At 36.4% G+C, this 20,645-nt stretch overlaps 2 protein-coding genes across 3 annotated transcripts in view; one reads left to right on the top strand and one right to left on the bottom strand.

Moving 5' to 3' along the window:
* LOC309701837 (low affinity immunoglobulin gamma Fc region receptor III-A-like) overlaps window positions 1–12,857 on the bottom strand; it is a 52,706-nt gene extending 39,849 nt beyond the window's left edge. Inside the window, exons 1-3 of the mRNA XM_082526116.1 lie at window positions 12,820–12,857; window positions 12,381–12,440; window positions 11,896–12,150 (exon numbers count right to left, since the gene is read on the bottom strand). Of these exons, the coding sequence (XP_082382242.1) occupies window positions 11,896–12,150; window positions 12,381–12,440; window positions 12,820–12,850 (346 nt within the window). The 5' untranslated portion in view covers window positions 12,851–12,857. The remainder of the gene's footprint in view (window positions 1–11,895; window positions 12,151–12,380; window positions 12,441–12,819) is intronic.
* A 2,156-nt stretch (window positions 12,858–15,013) lies between these two features.
* Window positions 15,014–17,865, top strand: LOC309697033 (uncharacterized protein). 2 transcript variants are annotated; one of them, XM_082518670.1, is made up of 5 exons: window positions 15,014–15,320; window positions 15,599–15,668; window positions 16,153–16,230; window positions 16,424–16,549; window positions 16,728–17,865. In XM_082518670.1, exons 2-5 carry the CDS (start codon window positions 15,617–15,619, stop codon window positions 17,231–17,233), a joined length of 762 nt encoding a protein of 253 aa, XP_082374796.1. In that variant the 5' UTR covers window positions 15,014–15,320; window positions 15,599–15,616; the 3' UTR covers window positions 17,234–17,865. The 2 variants fall into 2 exon arrangements, with proteins under 2 accessions (XP_082374796.1, XP_082374795.1); XM_082518669.1 differs by having other exon boundaries at window positions 15,015–15,316.
* Window positions 17,866–20,645: the final 2,780 nt, after the last annotated feature.

Below are 20,645 nucleotides of genomic sequence, written 5' to 3'. Positions count from 1 at the left end.
GGGACGGAGAGATTTCGCAGGTCTTTCCTCCCCACTGCTGTCAGACTCCATAATAAAGACTTTAACTGATCAAGCACACACATCCATACATATGCAATAACACTAAGTGCAATAATCCTTTCTGTCATCGTTGTATTTTTACTCAGTTGTATATAGTATTTGTATTTGTATTCTATTTTTATCTTATTGTATATTTATTTTATTTTATTCTACTGTATATAGTATTTTATTTTATTCTATTCTGTACAGTTGTGTACTGTATTTATTCTTATTGTATTCTAATTTTTGCGTCATAACTTTTGCACTGTCCACTTCCTGCTGTGATAAAACAAATTTCCCACGTGTGGGACTAATAAAGGTTATCTTATCTTATCTTATCTTATCTTATCTTAAACCAGTGAACAGTAGAGAATATGAAGTGATGCTCTGTCGAATACCTGTTTTGCCTTGTTTAGTACTGCAATGCTTCGTGATACTTTGGAATGAATATATCTTACGTGAGCTCTCCAGTTAAGTTTTTCATCTATTTTTACCCCCAGAAATTTATTTTCACTGACTCTTTCAATATCAACACCATTTATTTGAATCTTTGCATTTGTATTTAAACTACTATTTCCAAATAACATTAGTTTAGATTTATTCAAATTTAATAATAATTTGTTTTTATCAAGCCAGAACTTCACTTTACTTATTTCATTAGTCATATCCTCCAATAAATTCTGCAGATCATCACCAGAGCAAAAAATGTTTGTATCGTCAGCAAAGAGAACCATTTTTAATACTTTGGACACTTTACAGATGTCGTTAATGTACAAGTTGAAGAATTTTGGACCCAAAACTGACCCTTGGGGTACACCACAAGCAATGTCCATACATAAGGAGCAACCACCATTTATTTTCACAAACTGCTTTCTGTCACTTAAATAACTCCGGACCCAATCTAAAACTACCCCTCTGACACCATAACGTTCCAGTTTTCTTATTAATATATCATGATCTATAGTGTCAAATGATCTATGAATAACCCAGCCACATATTGCTTTTTGTCTATGGAATTTGTGATGTATTCTATTGAATCTAATAGTGCCGATGATGTTGATCTGCTTGATCTGAATCCGTACTGACTCTCAGTGAGTAGTTTATGTTTATCTATAAATTTTTCCAGTCTGTTTTTAAACAGTTTTTCAAGAACTTTTGAGAATTGAGGTAGTAAAGAGACAGGCCTGTAGTTTGTGAAATGGTGTTTGTTTCCAGATTTGTATAGAGGTATAACTTTTGCTATTTTCATTCTGTCTGGAAATCGACCAGTTTGAAATGATAAATTACAGATGTATGTAAATGGTTTTATAATAGCCTCAATGACTCTTTTAACCACTATCATATCAATATCATTACAATCCAAAGATTTGTGATTTTTACATTTTTTGACAATTTTAAAAACTTCATTTTCATCAACGGCTGTGAGAAACATAGAATATGGATTTCTGTCAATCAGTGTATCGGGTTTTTCCTGTGCTTTCCCAGGATGAGTGATTGTTCTTGCTAAATTTGGTCCAGCAGTTACAAAGAATTCATTGAGACTATTTGCCACAACATCCATATTGTATTCTTCATGGTCATTACAAATGAAATTCTTGGGATAGTTCTTTTGTCCAGTCCCACATTTTATAACACTGTTCAGGATTTCCCATAATCTTTTATTATTATTTCTATTTATATCTAATTGCTTCTTATAGTATTCCTTTTTACTAAATCTAAGTATATTAGTTAACCTATTTTTATATCTTTTGTATCTGATTTCAGCATCTTTAGTTCTCGTTCTTAAGAACTCTCTGTATAGAGCATTTTTCTTTATACATGCATTTTGCAGACCTTTTGTTATCCATGGACAGTCCATATATTTCTGTTTCCTACTATATTGCTTTATTGGACAGTTGTTATTGTACAGCAATGTAAATATTCTAAGGAATTTATTATAAGCACTATTAACGTCCTGTTCCTGATATACTTCACCCCAGTTTTCCTTCAATAAATCTTTTTTAAATGCATTCATTCTTTCTTCTGTTCTTACTCGTCTGTACTCTTTTTTACTGTCCATTTTATTGATCTTGTAATTCCTATCATAGATTGTAAAAATTGGAAGATGGTCACTTATGTCGTTAATCAGGAGTCCACTTACAGTCTTATTTTCAATGTCATTTGCAAAAATGTTGTCTATGAGAGTTGCACATTGTGATGTAATCCTGGTAGGTCTAGTAATTTTAGGGAATAGGTTCATACAGTGCATTGTGTTTATAAATTCCTCAGTGGTTTTATGTTTATTTGGGTTTAGCAAATCAATATTGAAGTCTCCACAAATGAAAACTTTTTTGTGAGCTAGTTCAATAAATGTTTCTTCTATCCAGTCTTTAAATGTCTCAATACTACTACCTGGAGCTCTGTATATACAGCTAATGATTACATTTTTACTTTTTTCTTTACAAATTTCAACTGTAATACATTCTAGTACATTATCAATCACCATCGTCATCTTTTCCACCACATTAAATTTCAAAGATTTGTCCACATACATGTCCATCTTCTCTATATTCATCCATGCAGAGGAGGCAGCTTGCAATTGTTCCACTTCATAGTTGATATCCATAGCCAGGTGTTTCAGGCACATGCAGAACAGCAGTGGGGACATAGCATCTCCTTGGTTAATCCCACAATTTATGGTGGCTTGTACAGTTGGCTTGAAGTTAGCCTCCAGTGTTGTTTTCCACATCCCCAAATTTAATTCCTGATCCTTAATCAAGCTTTCCAAGAGACATAGGATTTGTTTTAGTAACTCCAGAGAGTGCACAGGACTGGTCTTTTCTTGGGATCCTTGGGGATCAAGACCTTCTGCCCTTTGGTTAACCATGCCAGGTGTGTCTCATGCATTAGCAGCTGGCTGATTTGTGTTGTCAAGTGATCATGCAGTGGAGTTAGTTTCTTTAGCCTTTAGGTTGGAATCATTTCAGAGTAAAGAAAAAAAACAAAGGTTTACCTTCCATGTGGTTGAGCAAAACTGCCAGCAAGCAATCGGACTGAGAGAACACTTTTGGTGAGAAAATGTAAAATGAGGAATTTCAGGTGATCAATTTATTGTAAGTGGTCTGTCGTGCTATCTCTAAATCTCATTTTCTTTGAAATACGTTCTTATTGGGAAAAATGCATTTGTATTAATATCCTAGATACTTATATTTTTTTAAAATCTAAAGTAAACACATTTTCTATAGAAGGTTTTAAATGTCTTCTCTATTACAAAAACATATACTGTTAACAGAGCAGTAAGTTCACCGTTCATGTGCGTAATTTCCAGGGGGTTATGGGGGTCATGATCCCCCCCAATAATGAGATCCAGCCAATATAACCCCCCAATATAATTTCATCATTCCAGTTTATAAAATTATGAATTATCTTGCATAAATAGCTTGTTAATTTTCTTTAATCATTTTAATTATTGCCAGCAAAACAGTTGCATGTTTAATCATCTAGTAATGTAACCCCCCCTCCTTTGCTGAATACTTGGTATTAACCAACCGGCTTTCTCTACCAAACCTTCACTATTTGCTGTATGTCTGTTTGCGCAGTTGCTGGTGCTAACTAAATGCTTGCTAACTGTACTGTGGAGACATCGGACATGAAAAGTGGCGGCATTGTGCTGTGTGATCAAGCTGCATATTTCAGAGTGGCCTTTTATTGTGGGCAGTCTAAGGCACACCTGAGCGATATCAATGCTATCTAATCAGCATCTTGACATGCCACACCTGTGAGGTGGGATGGATTATCTCGGCAAACGAGAAGTTCTCACTAACACAGATTTAAACAGATTTGTGAACAATATTTGATAGTAATGGGTCCTTTGTGTATGTAGAAAATGTTTCACATCTTTAAGTTCAGCTCATGAAAAATGAGAGCAAAAACAAAAGTGTTGCGTTTATATTTTTGTTTAGTGTATTTTAAGCATCCGTTTGCTCGGACCACACAAAGGTGTAAAATATGGAATTCTCTCCGTGATAATCTTAAGGGCTGCACAAATGTTTTTCAATTTAAAATGTGCTGTAAGAATAAAATGATAAACCAATATGAAGAAGATGAAAATAACAGGAGTTAACTGTAGAAAGAATTATCCTTTTAGTTTTATATTTAGTGGTATTGCTTGTTGTTGAGTATATTGTTTTCTTTGTTTTGTTTAGCTGTGTGTAGGATAGTGTCAGAGTGTATTTTGGTTGTAAGTGCCTACTTGTATTATTACAGATAGAGGGCAGGTGTTAATAAGAATTTATTCTTCTTCCTGTTCCTTCTCATGCATGGATACAGTGTTACTTCAATTGAAAGGAAGGTTTGTGTATAGGAAATGAATTACTGCTGTACCATGTGTGAAACAAAATAAAATGAATTGAAATGAAATGAAATGAAATATTTTATTTATCTTTGAAGGTAGGAAATATCAGGCTGGGCATGGCCAAAACAACAAACAAAATATTCAAGAAAGTAAACCAAATCAACTTTCCTATCATGAAAATCCCAAAGAAAATCCAGGCCTGTCATTTGTCTCCCTAACCTGAACAAGAGAAAAGGTTTTAAAAGCCATAAGCTTCCTATGAAAACAGTTACCAGGTCAATCAACAAAAGAGTCTATTCACAATATTTACAATACATAGAAAAAATAACTAATCTAGTTCTTCTAGATACAGAAAATTCATCACACACAGTAGATAACTGCCTGGTTGGAAGCAGGAAGTAGGTGGAGCTACACTGGTCCTAAATTGTAGGGCGTTTCATTCAGTCTTCAACCGATGGCCAGCCTCCATCTGGAACTTACATAAGCGGCCAAAAAAAAAAAAAAAAAAAGAGAGAGAGAGATTAACAATGCCACCATCAGGAGTGAAAACAAACAAAATTATGACCTGAGTCATAACACCCACGATTTAAAATCAAGTATTGGATATAAAATGTAGTAGCCACATTTCTACCCCTGAAGAAATGCTCGGCCTAAATTCCTACATGGCATAGTGCATCTGCCATAATATTATCAGCCCCTCTATGATTATATGATGATAAATATCAAGTGTTAACCATCCCTCGCCGTCAGTCCCCTCACCGTGGTCGGGAGACGCAAGGGGAGATGCTTCCTCCAGGGAAGTTTGTCCTCCTTCGAGGTTAATCAGCTGAGACACCGGAGAGTACTGAAGAGATGAGGCTTTAATAACAGTACTGCACACTTCGAAACACTGCATTGGCTGTAGCCTGTTAGAATGCTGCTCCCGGTCGCCCTCTCTACCCACGACACACTCTCTCTTTTTTCCTTTTTTTTCCCTTCCGCTCCCCACGTTTCCTTCACGCGCATCCTCACACACATCACGTACACTCTTTACTGCACCCGGCCACACACAAGACGGCAATTCCTGCAACACAAGGTTAAAATCTTGCAGCAATATGGACCAATGCATGAGACCCTGATTGTTAGAGACAGAAACACCAGGGGATTGTGGTCACTATAAACAACAACTGGGTGGAGCTGGAACTAACATACACTTCGAAATGTTGCAGTGCTGAAAGTAATGCTAAGGTTTCTTTTTCATTTGTGCTGCAATTCTTTTGATGTGTATTGAATTTCTTTGAAAAGCAGCACACTGGGTGAGCAACTTCCTGGAGAAGTGCAGCACCTGCACCATAAGAACTTGCATCCACCTCTAGCTTGAAAGCACAAGCAAAATCATCAGCAGCCACCACTGGAGCACTGCACAGCCGGGCTTTGGCTGAGTCAAATGACTCCTGACATCCTGAGGTTCACACAAAAGTGTTGGCAGGACTTGACAAATCAGCCAAAGGAACAACCAACAATACCCAACTTGCAGAAGCCAGGGTAGTATTGCTGTATTCTTGTGTTAACAATGACAGTAAAGCCTCTCTTATCTTGTCTTATCATAATATCATGTGAACTTTATATCAGCGATTGCATCACAGCTCAATAATTATATTGCTTCAGAATTGACACTAGTGGTGTCAATACTGCATATTTTGGTATTGGTATCGATACCAAGTTTCATTTTTAGGCTGCGTGCAGGCAGAAGTGGTGATATGGAGGACCCAAAGTTCAGACACTCTGAGGCAAAACGCGAACTCAAAACAGCTTTAATGCTGAACTCAAAAAGTAACAAAACTGAGAATCCAAAAGTAAACTTAGGCAGGCAGACAGAACACAAAGCAAGATGAGGAAAGAAGACACACTTTACTAAGACACAGAATAGACAAAGAGAGACAGACTAGACACTAAACTAAACCTGCAATAACAACAATAATCAAAACAGTAACACTAAATAATCAGAATATGAATCATAATCCAAAGAAATACCAAAAACATAAGAACTGAAAATGCTGGGTCAGAATGACCCAGAACCGTGACACCAAGTAAATACAGGCCAGTATTGCGGATACCAATACTTTTTGAATAAATGAGGCGGATGCGCCATTAAATTGCTAAATCTCAATTAATTTTTATGACCTTAAGTGTTTTTGTGATGTTTCCTTTTTTATTATTAAATAGTTAAAACCCCGGACATAATTAGGGCAAAGTTTATAATTAAAAAGAAAATTCTTATCGAAAATGAATTTTTTTAGAAAAATCTCAAATAAAAAGTGCAGGCAAACCAGTAAACAAATTAAAACAAACAGATACTGTTGAGAAACTATAGTACAAAAATTACAATTAAAATTCTCAACAACAAAAACAACAAATGGTGAAAATATAAATAATATGTAAACAACTTAACAACCCCCAAAGCATCTAAGTCATGTCACGTTATGGCGCAACATCTAAACACAAGAGGCTGTTTCGTCTTTGCCGAAACCACAGGACCGCAAACAAGAGCAGAACTTAAAGTAAAGGATCGATCTCACCAGGCTAGTATCGATCCGATACCAGTGCATGATATACAGTGTATGTATGTGTATGTGTGTGTGTGTGTGTGTGTGTAATTTGTGTCTGTGCATCCATATATGTATGTACACTGAACGAAAATATAAATGCAACACTTTTATTTTTGCTCCCATTTTTCATGAGCTGAACTCAAAGATGTGTAACATTTTCCACATACACAAAAGACCCATTACTCTCAAATATTCTTCACAAATTCGTCACAAATCACAAAATGTCTAAATCTGTGTTAGTGAGAACTTCTCCTTTGCCTCACGTGTATGTATGTAGGTATGTCAAGGTGCTAAATAGACATATTGCACAGGTGTGCCTTAGACTGCCCACAACAAAAGGCCACTCTGAAATATGCATTTTGATCACACAGCACAATAGTGTTGCATTTATATTTTTGTTCAGTGTATGATCACTATTAAAATGTTTTTAATATGTCATAAATTACATTATGGTTAATTTATATTTTATTTAATTTTCTATTTCAAAAGATCATCCACCCATTACTTTGACACATATTAAGTCGCTTAAATCTACCAAAAGTATATTCTTTATATTGAACTACTGCTATAATGACTCTGACTCTCCAGCTTTCAGATTAGTAGATTTGTGTCAGACTTGCTGACACTGAGATTAGCCATAAACACAATAGTAATGTTATCCTTTATTAGTTCTTTCTCCTTTCTCACACAGTTATGTGAACAAAGAAAATGATCCTTTTCTGCCCTCTGCTGTCACTCAGCTTGCGATACAGCTACACAGACCAAACATGTCCTTCCTCATAATTGCCATAACTGTAAAAAAAACATGTGAAAATATCACCTGGTTTGATGAATCTCGTGGTCAAATTTGGGCATAAACAGCATGAAGCATGGATCCATCCTGTCTTATCTGAATTATTTTCTTTGTCTTTTAGTTTCAAGTGAGCATTGTTTAAGTGCCACAGCCAACCTGAGAATGTATGCCCTCTGTGTCTGTCCCCCATCTTCTAGCGGCTGCCTTCAGTATGATAACATGGCATGTTGTATTTCACATTCATTTGACTGGCAGGCATGAGGACCCCCACAGGAAAGGAAGACCAGGAGTCACCTCTGCTGCTGAGGATAAATTCATCCGAGTCACCAGCCTCAGAAATCACAAGTAATGCCAAGAGTGTCCAAAGCAGTAATCACAGCAACGGGTGGCTATTTTGAAGAGTCTATTTATGTAATTAACACATTTTGAACTCTTGAAGAAATATAACAAAAGGAAAGACACCAACCTGAACTAAAATCATCCATGTAGCAAACAAAAACTGTTGTGAGCCGCCACCCTTTTATCACCTTTGGGATTTTGGAGCCTTGACCTGACTTTTAAAAAATAACTGGAAAAAAGCACTATGCTGCTGAAAAATGAAAAATATATATTTGCAAAATTCTGCCTAAATATGTATTTTATCTGGTTAATGTGTGTGGTGGGGTGTGGTCTGCAGCACCGCTACAGGGGAGGCGGACGCACCTGAGCGGCACCCGCAATTACGCCTCGCCGCCTTTACGTCTGTGCTCTCTATGCTGTTATGTTGTTGTTGGTATGTGTCGGGCTGTGAGCTGAATAGCTACAGCCGGCTGTATGCGTACAGCAACTGTGTGTGAAAAGTGGTCAATAAAGAGATGCTGAAAAGCAGCGGGTCTGCCGTGGTATGTTTACAATGGGACTTCTGCTCCTGAACCTTTGCGCACAGCGTCTGCAAATCGGGGCTGTACGAAGTCACTTTCATCTGTACGCAGGCCTGTAAGCTGTCATCTGTGAGGTGTGAGCAGTGTTTGTTTTTAACATAGTTCACGGTGGAGAACAGCTGCTGACATAATGTGGACCCGAAGATCCATAATTGGCCTACCTGGGTTGAAAGTCTCGATAAATTCACGGCATTTCGCCCAGTACACCGGCTTCTGCGAGTGTGACGCTTATTTTGAGCGATGAAGAAATCTTCCAATTTATAACTACAAGTTAAAAAAGAACTAACATAAATAAAATACACTTCAGCTAAATACTTCTAATTTATTTTCCCAAACCACGCGGAGCCGCAGGACTAAAGGACTAAAGAGCCGCAGGTTGCCGACCCCTGTGTTAGACTATAATAACCCACTTCCTTTAAAAAGAGGCCCTGATGGTGTTGAACTAAAGCTCACATATGAAGACAATTGTGAGTCTGAAATGCTCTCAATAAGTATCTATTAAAAGAAAATTTGTTATTTAAAAATTAAAGTTTTTAGGTTGCAAATCTACTTTTCTATATTTGAGAAAATTTATTTAAACCTATATTTAATGATTTATTTCTACTTTTTTAAATTAACAACAATACATTTTATCTGGCAAGTCTGAAGTAATAATACGACTTAGATTTACAATCAGTAGCACTGCAAAAGAAATAGTTTAACCAGGATATTGTAATGCATCCAAAACACAATAAAATATGTCAAAAAGCTTCAGACTCATGTCTCATTTTTCAGTATTCAGATGTCTTTTTTTGTTGTCAATGACCTGCAAGATAAACAAAAAGGCAATGTCAAAAATTGTGTTGATACCTACATGGCCTGTTGATGTAGTCAGTAAAGAGAAAATTACCTCTGTCTCTCCTCTGATTTGCAACAGTAGCATATGTTGTTTTGTCTGGATCTGATTCTATTGTCTGTTTACAAACTGACAAATAAGAGAAGAACATGACAAACTATATGTATCAGCCACATACACTTAAATACTAAAGCAGTAAGAAGGCAGATAAGCTATTATTACTAAACATACAAATACAAAACTTGAGCAATACAAAACGAATCATCTTACTCAAACATGGGTTGGTTTTTATGGTTTTTGTGGTTATGTTCTTTCAATTTCCTTTTAATGCAAAATAAATTTCCTGTCAAACTGTTTCTCACACATCTCAAAATTATCTGTACTAAAACTGTAATATAAGTAGTTCACCACAGTGAGTGCATCTACAAATGACAGCATGTCTATTCTGGTATAAGTAACACTCATGTATGAACAGAGATATAACGTCGTCGGTTCACTTTTTTACCCTCAGCACATCTTAAAAAATAAATGCAATAGATGTGAGATACATAATAGTCTCACTTGAAAAGGATAGGACTAGGGGTGACTAGGATTAAGTCAAAATCTTGATTGACTTTATTGGGTGCAACTGAATGATAAAATCTAGCCCTAATTAATGAAAAATGAAATTATCAATCTACATAACATATTTCACATGTTCTGCGCTTCTGATAACGAACAACACAAAATAACTTGCAAATAAGTTACCTCTCTCCCTCTTTGGTTTGACCGTGACAGCAGCATATGTAACACTGTCTGGATCAGCTACATTTCCTCTCTGATTTTCTGAAACAATATAGAAATACATTTTCACCTCTTAATTCAACAGAAGAAGCAATACAGACTTTGATTAGTGGCTAGATGAAGCTAAGATATTATGGACTTATAGACAAGCTTTAAAAACATATTCATACAGTATTTTCCTTTATCTTTTTGTATGTTTGTCACACTTAAATGTTTCAGATCATCAAACAAATTTGATGATCATGCCAAAGTATTTCAGTCAGATTCAGGTCAGGACTTTGTCTAGGCCACTCAAAAGTGCATCTCTCAGTTTTCCCTATATTGGCTATATGGCAAAAGTGAATTAGGCAGTCATGAAGTAATGTCAAAGGCTTGAGTACAGTTTTCAGACAGCAGTAGTGGAGCTCATACATGCCCACTTTTAATTATACTATTATACTTAACATCCTGTGGCCACAAAATGTGTGGGGTTTTAGAAGGATCCCTTTTATAGGGAAGCATTCTATGGAAGACAGTAAATAATTTTATTATTTCTAATTTGCAGCTGAATGAAATATTGTCTATACCTCTGTGTTTCTGATGGTAAAGTACTCCAATAACGACCAGCACAGCTACACCCAAAGTCGTGAAGACAGCTGACAACAAGATGGAGGGCTCAGTGGAGTTGGGTGTCTCTTCTGGACTCCTTTCATATTCACGAGGTATTGTTTCTTGAGGTGTGGTAACAATGTCCACTGTTAACAAAATAAAAAAATTGGTATGGCAATATTCAAGTTTAATTTGCATGGAAATTACTGGTCAAAGAAAAAAAAAACTCATCAAAACCTCTTAGTATTTATTCTATGAAACTCTGACATTTGATAATTAATATCAGTTTGTCCAAAAGATCTAATCATAACATTTTTACTTTTTGTTTTGACTCAATTTAGGTCTTTAGTTGTGCAGATTGTAATTTATTTTTTTCACATCATAGTCACTAGAGCTCGAATCCTGGATGAGCCTTGGTTTGAATTGTACATTGCGATTTTGTTCTAGCATCGTATTTTTAGCCTATTTAATGTATAAAGCTAAAAAAAAAAACCCAAAAAAACCAGAAAATGTGAAATACTGTGTGTGTGCTGTTTCTTTTATACACAATTATATGTCAGGTATGTAGTCATTTCTCACCCCTAACAGTCAGCCAACTCTCTGGTGATTTCCCTTGAGATTCAGAAAAGATGCACTTGTACAGTCCTTCATTAGACTTGGAAACATTGGGAATGGTTATCTTTCCTCCATATCCAGTTTCCAAATTGTGGCCATCTTTATAAAAATCAGCTGGAAGATTGGAAGGCATTCCTTTTTTTCTACAACCCAAAGTGACATTTTCTCCCTCCATAACAGGAAAAGCGGGAATCTCCAGGATCACATCTCCTCAAAAAAAAAAATAATAATAATAATAATTATAATGATGAATACAATGATACAAAGTCATTGTGCAAATCTAACTAAAGTGAAGATAGCTGCAAATATATTTTGAATAAAGCCTATTTTAACTTTTTCTGGAGCCATGGCAGCATATTGAACTTTTAAAAAAAATGTTAATTGTGGGTTACTAAACATACTAGTGATGGTGATGTTGACAGTGCTGCTTTTCTCTCCGTCTTCTTTTTCGCACCAGTATTCTCCACTGTGTGACTTAAAGGCAGGTTTAATGTACAAAGTTCTTGTTGATGTTTCCCACTGAGTAGAATTTAAGCCAAGCTTTTTGATCACTCTCCATTCTGCTGGGCCATGAAACCCCGAGCAGTTTAATGAGATGGAATCATATTCAAAGAACTGAAGTCTGTTTGGATGAACATGAAGATAAGCTCCTTCTGCTGCACAGATAAGCGGGAAAAGAAAGGAAAAGAAAGTGAGTTTATATCCACTGTTCAAAAAGAGCAAAGTGAAAACTCACATTGATTAACCAGTTTAATTTTAGTGCAGAACTAATACTCTGTGTTACATTGAGACCACCACTGTTGAAATTGTGAGACTCAGCATAGAAAATACATACAATAACTACATCCTTATTTTTTTTACAGTTTATATATCAAAAATGTCTTACATTTCTGAGCATGGCAACATTTCTGATTTTCAGCCATGAGCAGAAACAGTGCCATCACCACTGCAGACACAAAAAGAAAACCTTCATTACACCGCCACTCAAATTATCAAATTTAGCTTTTAGTGGCATATTTCAATCGTTTTCCCCCTTTTTGAATAAATACATATTGTAAACACTGACTAAAAGTAGGATTCATGTTTTGATAACTGTAATCATACACACCAATGTCCTTATTGACTGAAATAAACTCCTTTAAATGCAAGTCAATAAAAGTTAAAGGAGTTTCTATCACCAATACTAACTGACTGGTTAAAGAAAATCTGACTCTAACAAAAGTATTTAGGTAGTAAAGTTTTAATACTGTCTAATAGACAAACATCTTATTTTGAAGATTTGATTTTGAAGTTGAATAGAGATGGAAAGAAGAATCAGTACTCACTCAGTCTCATACCGAGCCCTGTGACCTCCATGTTACCCCTCACATGTCTCACATATCACTGAGTAAAAGCACAATATGATAGATGTGAAGGTGTAGTACTTCCTTTTTCCTGTTCAGTGTAGAAGCAACAGTGACTTTTTTTCCTCCACATAGTTTACTTTTATGGGGAAGTTCTGTTTTGTTTACATTAGAAAGTACAGATAAGGAAGAGAAAAACAAAAAAAGTGATAGATCATGACTTAGCTTAATCATCACTGAACAGCATAATGTTACAGCTGCGGTGGCAGATGTTTGGGGTTATGATAGATAACCCAAAATGCAGGAACTGGCTTTGATGCGATGAGTGAGCTTTTATTGAAACGATGTGAAATAACAGACTGACATGGAGGTGGTGAGGAGAGGAATTAAGCAATAACCTAAACTGGGAAAATCGAATGAATGAAACTGAAACCTAAGCTCAAAGGATGACATGCAGGGAAAAACACTGGACGACTCAAAGATGAACACAGGAAGAACCGCAGAGGAAACACAGGGAGGCAAAACAGATGTACCAGGAAAAGGCAGAAGAAAACGCACGACTGAATGGGAGACAGAAAGGAAACAAGCTATGAGAAATCAGAGCTGACAAGACTTTGGGAAGCAAAACCAGACACACTACACACAAGACAGGGACTATCAAAGTAAAACAGAAACAAGCTTAAGACAAGACATCAGACATAGCAACAGGGAGGGAACACATGGGCAGACACAAAACAGAGGAAGCAGGGAATCAAAACCCTAGAACTAAAAAGTCTAAAATCAAATACTTAGACAGAATACACTAGAACACAAGATCATAATAATAAACACAAAATGCTGGGTCAAATGACCCAGGACCATGACACATAATCCATGTAGTTTCAGACCACCTAGAGCAGTATGTAAAAGATTTTAATTAAAACCCATTTACTTATGAATATTACCATTTCTGCTGTTTTCATTTTATGTATTGCGTCATTAATCAGACATAAACATTGACTTTAGTTAACCTCACATTGGGAAAATTCACTTACTAAAGCAACAGAAAGAATGGAAAGAAAAAGTGAATTCGGGATATATTATAGAATGTAAAAACAGAAAAAAAATTGTGTACAAAAAAAGCTGAACTTTCACCTCCAGAATCCCCTATGTGAATCACCACTTTATCTTCGTGGAGGGTTTGTTGAGGGGTTTTTGTCTCCTGGTAGGGTCTCCCATGGGAAATTGGCCATGGGAAAGGGTTTGTTCCCTGTTCCTTCGGGTTGGGGAACAGGTGTTGACTGCTTATGTGCAAAACAAGGGTTCAGAGTACCCGGCCTTATTGGATTCACTGGGCATGGTGCTTGAAGGTGCTCCACTTGGGGATTCTAACGTCCCACAGTGTCCCAGATCTGAACCTGAGTGGTATTCTGTTACTGGACTTTTGTGCAAACCACAGTTTGGCCATAACAAAATTATTTTCGAACCTAACGTTGTCCATAAGTGCATGGCACCAGGATTTTGTAATCGTATCATCAGATCTGCAGCTGTATGTTCTGCACACTCAAGTGAAGAGAGGTGCTGAGCTATTCACCACCTGGTGTTGAGTTGGATCAGGTGGTCATGGAGGATGGTGGACAAACCTGGTGCACCTACATGTACAGTGAGGGAACACCCGGCAGAGGCCTCAGTCCACGAGATCTTTAACTCCCACCTCCTGAAGAGCTTTGACCGCATTATGAAAGAGACTGGGGACATTGAGTTTAAATGGACAATGTTCAGCACCTTCATTGCTGAAGCTGCTGCGCTGTGCTGCTGCTGCAATGTGGTTGGTAAATACAAAATTAACAGAAAAAAAATTAACAGAAATTATTCAGAAAAAATCTTGTGAAAAAATATGTGATCCCCCAAAAAGCCTTCACAGCAGTTTTCTTTTCCTTTTTTCTTTCGTATTTACTTTTCCTTCTGTACTGCCATCTGTTCATTTTATGGACATTTTATTTTTATTATTCTCATGATAAGCTATCAAAGAACATATCTAAAGTTTTCTTAGAAGAAGTTATCTCTGGTTTATTCATTTACCTGCTGTTATTATGTCTAAAGGTCAATCCTGGTAAACACACAGTTAAAATGAAAGGAGCCAGTTTGTTGTTGCTGCAACATAGCTGGTTTATAGCAGTCTGCGATTAATTATTATCGTAGCAAATACTATCAGCATTTTGATGGGACTGAACAACAGACATCATTCGAAGCTCCTACATTTTTTAGACTCTCTTATTTGTGTCTTTTTTGTGTTTGTTGTGTGTGTTGTAATTAGCTGACAGCAGTTCTTCAATTTGACCTTGAGGTAAAATTCATGGGTTAAGTATATATCTGTATAAAGTCATTACTCTAGGGTAATAGCAATTAAGAGAGATAGCAATATTTTATAAATGGACTTTGACCAGGCAACTTACTTCCTATCTTTCTGAGATGAGCTGACATGCTGCCACACTCCAAGGTATGTACGTACCATTTGATAAAATTCACAAATTCACAATCACTTAACACTTAAATTTACAATTTATTTATTTATTTGTTTAAATATTTGTATTACTTTCTCATGGCTGCACACATGGTTTGTTCTTACACATTTCCTGAATTCTCAAATAAATTATGTTAAATATTCCTTTACAAAAAAGAAAAGCTTATCTGCTGAACTTATCGCTGTGTCTTTATTATTCTTATGTAAGAAGATTTTGCTGATCTATGTTAACTTACATCAATTACATTTTTCTTTTAGTTTTTACAGAAGCCAAGGATGAAGACCTATATCTTTTGCTGGATTTTTCTTTGCATCCTGTTATATTCAGGTAATGTATATTTAACAAATAAACTTGTAAACATTTTCATCAAGGGCTAAGGACATTACTAGTACTACAGCATTGGTAGTTTATCATATGCTAAGCCCTACAAAAATCGTAAGCACTTGCTAACGTGATTTCTTTGATGACAATGCTGTATAATATATATGCTGTATAAAAATATGCTAACATTTCTACTCGAGATTATGGGATTGGCCTCAGCTCTGCAAATTGTGTCTATTTCAGGACATCCTCTAGTATGTGCATTATTTCTAAAAGTAATGGTTAAAAAGAACTCACATGGTAATGTTTTAAATCTGTTGGGTTTATATTATCATGCCATCTCCACTCACTACTAATAAAAAAGGTAAGATATGAACATGTCCTAAAAGTAAACTATGTAAAGTTTTATGACCATATTTCAAATTATTTGCGCGGTCACTGAAATCTTGTTTTAAAAAAACCTTGCTGCATAATGTGATATTTCCCCCAGGGTCATTGATTAGGACCGTGACTTCCAAAAGTGACACAGAGGATCAAACTGATACAAGCAGCAAGCACACAGAGAATGGTACATATTCTGCTTTGTCCTGGACTTAGCATAAAGATATATGTATATATATATATATATATATATATATATATATATATATATATATTAGTATTGTAGTCTTGATCTGTGTAGTCTTTTAGTGCTATCTTGTATACGCTAAATTAATTGCAAAATAATATATATAATTATTTGTTTGATCATTTCATTTCAGCTTTGGCCTGTTCCCCATGTTCTTGCGTTTATTGTATCATTATTGGCACAGCTGGTGGCTTAGCTTTTGGCTTTGTGCTTGTTGGAGGTGCTTTTATCTTCTGGAAATGCAAGAAATCAACAATTAGTAAGTATGAAATATAATGTCCAGTTTTCTGCTGCCATTTACAGACTACCATTAAAAGACTTGGATGTTCAGGATTACTGGCAGATTGACATCAAATACATCATAATTCAAATACTTTTTCTTTCATTTTTAATTTAATATTTGTTCTAATAATCCCTTTCCTTTGTGCCCTCTGTAGTGCAATGCATTTTCTCAGCAAAAAAGAATGATGGTCAGCTAAAGACGGCCCTGCTGCAGAGACAAGCTGAGAAGACACATGAAGAACTGGACGTATTATCAGCGCTGAACACTCTAATGAAGGAACTGAAGAGGGGATATCGCCAGCAAAAGGAAGAATTCAAACAGTTAGAGGAGACAAATAAAGAGCTGGCAGAAAACAAGGAGAAACTTTGTCTGGTAGAAAATGAAATAGCAAAGAGTGAGAAAGAAAAAGAGACAGACAAAACAGAAAGATACTTGGAGGAAAAACAAAGTCTATTAAATGTTCAGCGTAAACTGGAGAAGAGAAAGGAAGACCTGGAGAATCTACAACTGAACATGGAGAAACAGCTGCAACAAACAGAGGATATAATGAGCATGATGACAGAAAGGAAGACAAAAGTAGAACGCACTTTAGAGGTGATTAACTCGCAGCTGGAGGAGGTAGAAAGTCAAAGTGATACGGCTCATCTTCACACACAGTAGTGACAATAACCTACTGCTACTTCACTGTTTATTAATTGTCCCTTGAAACTAAACTTAGGTTCATAATTTGGATAGAAAATTTTGTTTTATAGAATACAATTTCTTTTCTTTTAAACTGTTTACACCACGATAGCAGATTTTACCCAAGTAACCAATATGTAATTGAAAAGCAGAGTTTGCATCATTAATTCAAATCATTTAACAAAGAATTTTGTATTAACATTAACTTATATTCAGTGGTTATATACAGTATACTGCTTACACAGTGCCCCATTTTCAGGGGCTCAAAAGTCACTGGACAAAGTAACACAGCTTTAAACATAAGGATTGCTTCTAACAGCTGGAAAACTTTCTGTTGTTAATGGCTGTTTGAAATCTAGAAACCATGGACATCAGCAAGCTGTGTTTTTCTCCTTTGAGAAGTTTTGCAGGGCCTTTGTTGCAGCTGCTTTCAGTTGCTGCTTGTCGGTGTGTCTCTCTGCCTTCAGTTCTCCTCTTCATTAACTGAAAAGTCACCTTCTATTTGTTTTTAAATCAGGTGACTGTAATGACCTACTTTTTTGACTTGAGAAATTGTTGGGTCTTCGTCTTCTTGAGTGTAACTAGTGGCTTATACCTTGTTGTAAACCTCCTGTATTTCGATTTTAACAATGAAACACTTATCTGAATGGTTGGATGGATGACTATGCTTTTGTAAAAAAAATTCATTCATTAAAAAAAAACAGAAAAATAAACATGGGTAGATTTAGGCACCAAAAAAGTGGTTTAAGTTGAAATATGCCACTGAGAGTAACAATACATGTTCAACATCACGCTCACCTAGGTAATTTATATGTGGTATACAAAAGAAAACCAACAAGGTTAATAAAACTGAAATTCAACAACATAAACATTTATTAGAGGAATTTTTCATGAGATTGTTTGTAGGATAATTTTGATAATTTTGCTGCTATAAGTAAAAGGGAGATTTGGTAATTCAATGAATTATTATACATTTTGTGTTTTGATTACCTTTTAAGGATAGTCTGTTAGTCATTGAAAAAAATAGATTTTTTAAAATGAAAAATCTGTTCTTAATTCTTTATCTGCGTGTTATTGTAGAGTTTAAGAGAAACTGACTAAATAGACTTGGATGAATATGTGAAGAATAAATGTCATTCTTATTTACTTTGAAATTGTGTGATTACCAGTAATGTCCTCCCAATAGGAGCAACATCAGCAGAAAGTCTGACATGTCATCAGATTTTCCATTATCTGTTTTATTCAGAGTCAGTGTACAGCAGTATTCCTTCTTTAATCAGTGACCATTTATTTAGTTATATATGACAGTTAAACATTAAACTCTGGTTGAACCCTGGTTTAACTGCTGTACTGTAAAGGACAAGACATTTATACTGTTCCGACCTCAGCGGAAAGCCAGTGTCATCATCAAGGACCATTCGCACCCTGTGACTTATATATCATGTTTAACTTGAGCAGTGAAAGATCGCTGGGGTCTCAAAACGATATGCCGGGAGTCCGAGGTTTTCACTGGCTCTAGTGAGCCTCGACCTCCAGGTCAGCTATCAAGATGGTGGGTAACAAATGTCTCTGAAAACATTAGAGCAGTTTTGCAAATATGTGATGTTTTGATAAATTGAGCAGATATTATAAGTTTACACAGCTACAGTCTCGCCTTAAAATATCTTAAAGGTTTATTTTGTGACCCAGAAAGAGTAATATTAAAACTAAGTAGCTGTCACCATTGTTGAAAACTGGAATTGGCTGGGCTGCGTTATGAATTCTGAGATAGGTTGGGCCACGAAGGATACACCCAACCCATCCTTCAAATATGGGGAAATAAGGGATGCATTTGTCGGCTGTATTTAGAGCAGCCTTCGAACTGGGACAGCCTTCGTTGCCTGGCTGTGATGTAATCAGCCTTCAAATGCAGCCTATGAATTGGCCAAAACAGTGCCTGTTATATGTACGCAAACGCGCATTGCAACTTCTTATCTGGTGAGCATCTTTTATTTCAGAATCAGAATCAGAATACTTTATTGATCCCTGGGGGAAATTATTTTTTGTTACAGTGCTCCATTTTAAACCAACATTAAGACAAGACAGACAATACACTAACTAAGAATAGTATAATATATACATATATATATATATATATATATATATATACATACATACATACATAAGTCACTTATAAATAAATAGTTGGAAAAGAAACATGTGTAGCTGTAGCAGCAAACAGTGTGTTAAGTGGATGCGTTGTACAGGGAGATGGCCACAGGCAGGAAAGATTTCCTGTGTCGTTCAGTGGTGCTTTTCGGTAATCTCAGTCTCTCACTGAACGTGCTCCTGTGACTGACCAGCATGTCATGGAGTGGGTGGGAGGTGTTGTCCAACATTGTCTTTATCTTGGACAGCATCCGCCTCTCCGACACCACCTTGAGGGAGTCCAGCTCCATCCCCACAACATTACTGGCCTTACGGATCAGTTTATTAAGTCTGTTGGCATCTGCGACCCTCAGCCTGCTCCCCCAGCATGCAACAGCATAGAGGATCGCACTGGCCACAACAGACTCATAGAAAATCCTCATTATTTTGACAGTGAATGCGCACCTGCGGACCACTTATGTGCACCACTGGTTAGATATATATATGACACAAAAGATCTATTCTGTTCTATTATACTCTATTCTATTCTAGTAAGTCTAGTAAGTCTGTGATTTTATGATCATTATAAATACTTGCAGATCCTCTATAGCAGTTGTGGCGGAGGTGTGGTCCTGGGAGCGGCTGCAGGGGAGGAATGGTGCAGTGAGCTCAACGGGGCGGTGCTGAAGACGCAGGTGAGAACAGCTGATGGCGTTTAGACTGATGATGGTTTCCTTCCCTTTTATAGTGAGACGGGAGAGGAGCGGAGGGGAGGCTGGAAATCAGCTGAGACCGGAGCTGTCAGACGGTGGTCGGTCATAACCAGTGTTCGGTAAGTTACTTTAAAATAGTAACTTAGTTACATTACTAGTTACTTCTCTCAAAAGTAACTCAGTTACTTCAAGTTACTTGTTACTTTCAAAGTAACTAGTTACTAGGGAAAGTAACTTTGGTTTTACTCAGAATTCTCTTGTTAATGTGTTGCTTCCATTACTTTGCCAGTCTTCTAGCTTGCTTACTTGCCACAAGTGCACTGTGCCACCATCTATCAATCGTTTGTTGAAAGATTCAGATAATTATTTTTTAAAAGCTAGACATTTTAAATGAGAATAAGAAAGAAAAGTATTTATTTGTGCCCCCCTTTCCCTGTTAATAATGCCCTACCTGCCCCCCTGGCAACACTTTGCTAGATCCGCCCCTGCACAGTTACCAGCTGTCAGCTACCTAAAAAAGGATCCTGGGGTTATTTGTCTCTCAGAAACAG

Source organism: Aulonocara stuartgranti (assembly GCF_965226115.1).
Source record: "Aulonocara stuartgranti genome assembly, chromosome: 3".
Classification (NCBI taxonomy): Eukaryota; Metazoa; Chordata; class Actinopteri; order Cichliformes; family Cichlidae; genus Aulonocara; species Aulonocara stuartgranti.
Note: the sequence above shows the minus strand (reverse complement) of the source record. Positions and strands in the feature narration are given on the sequence as shown.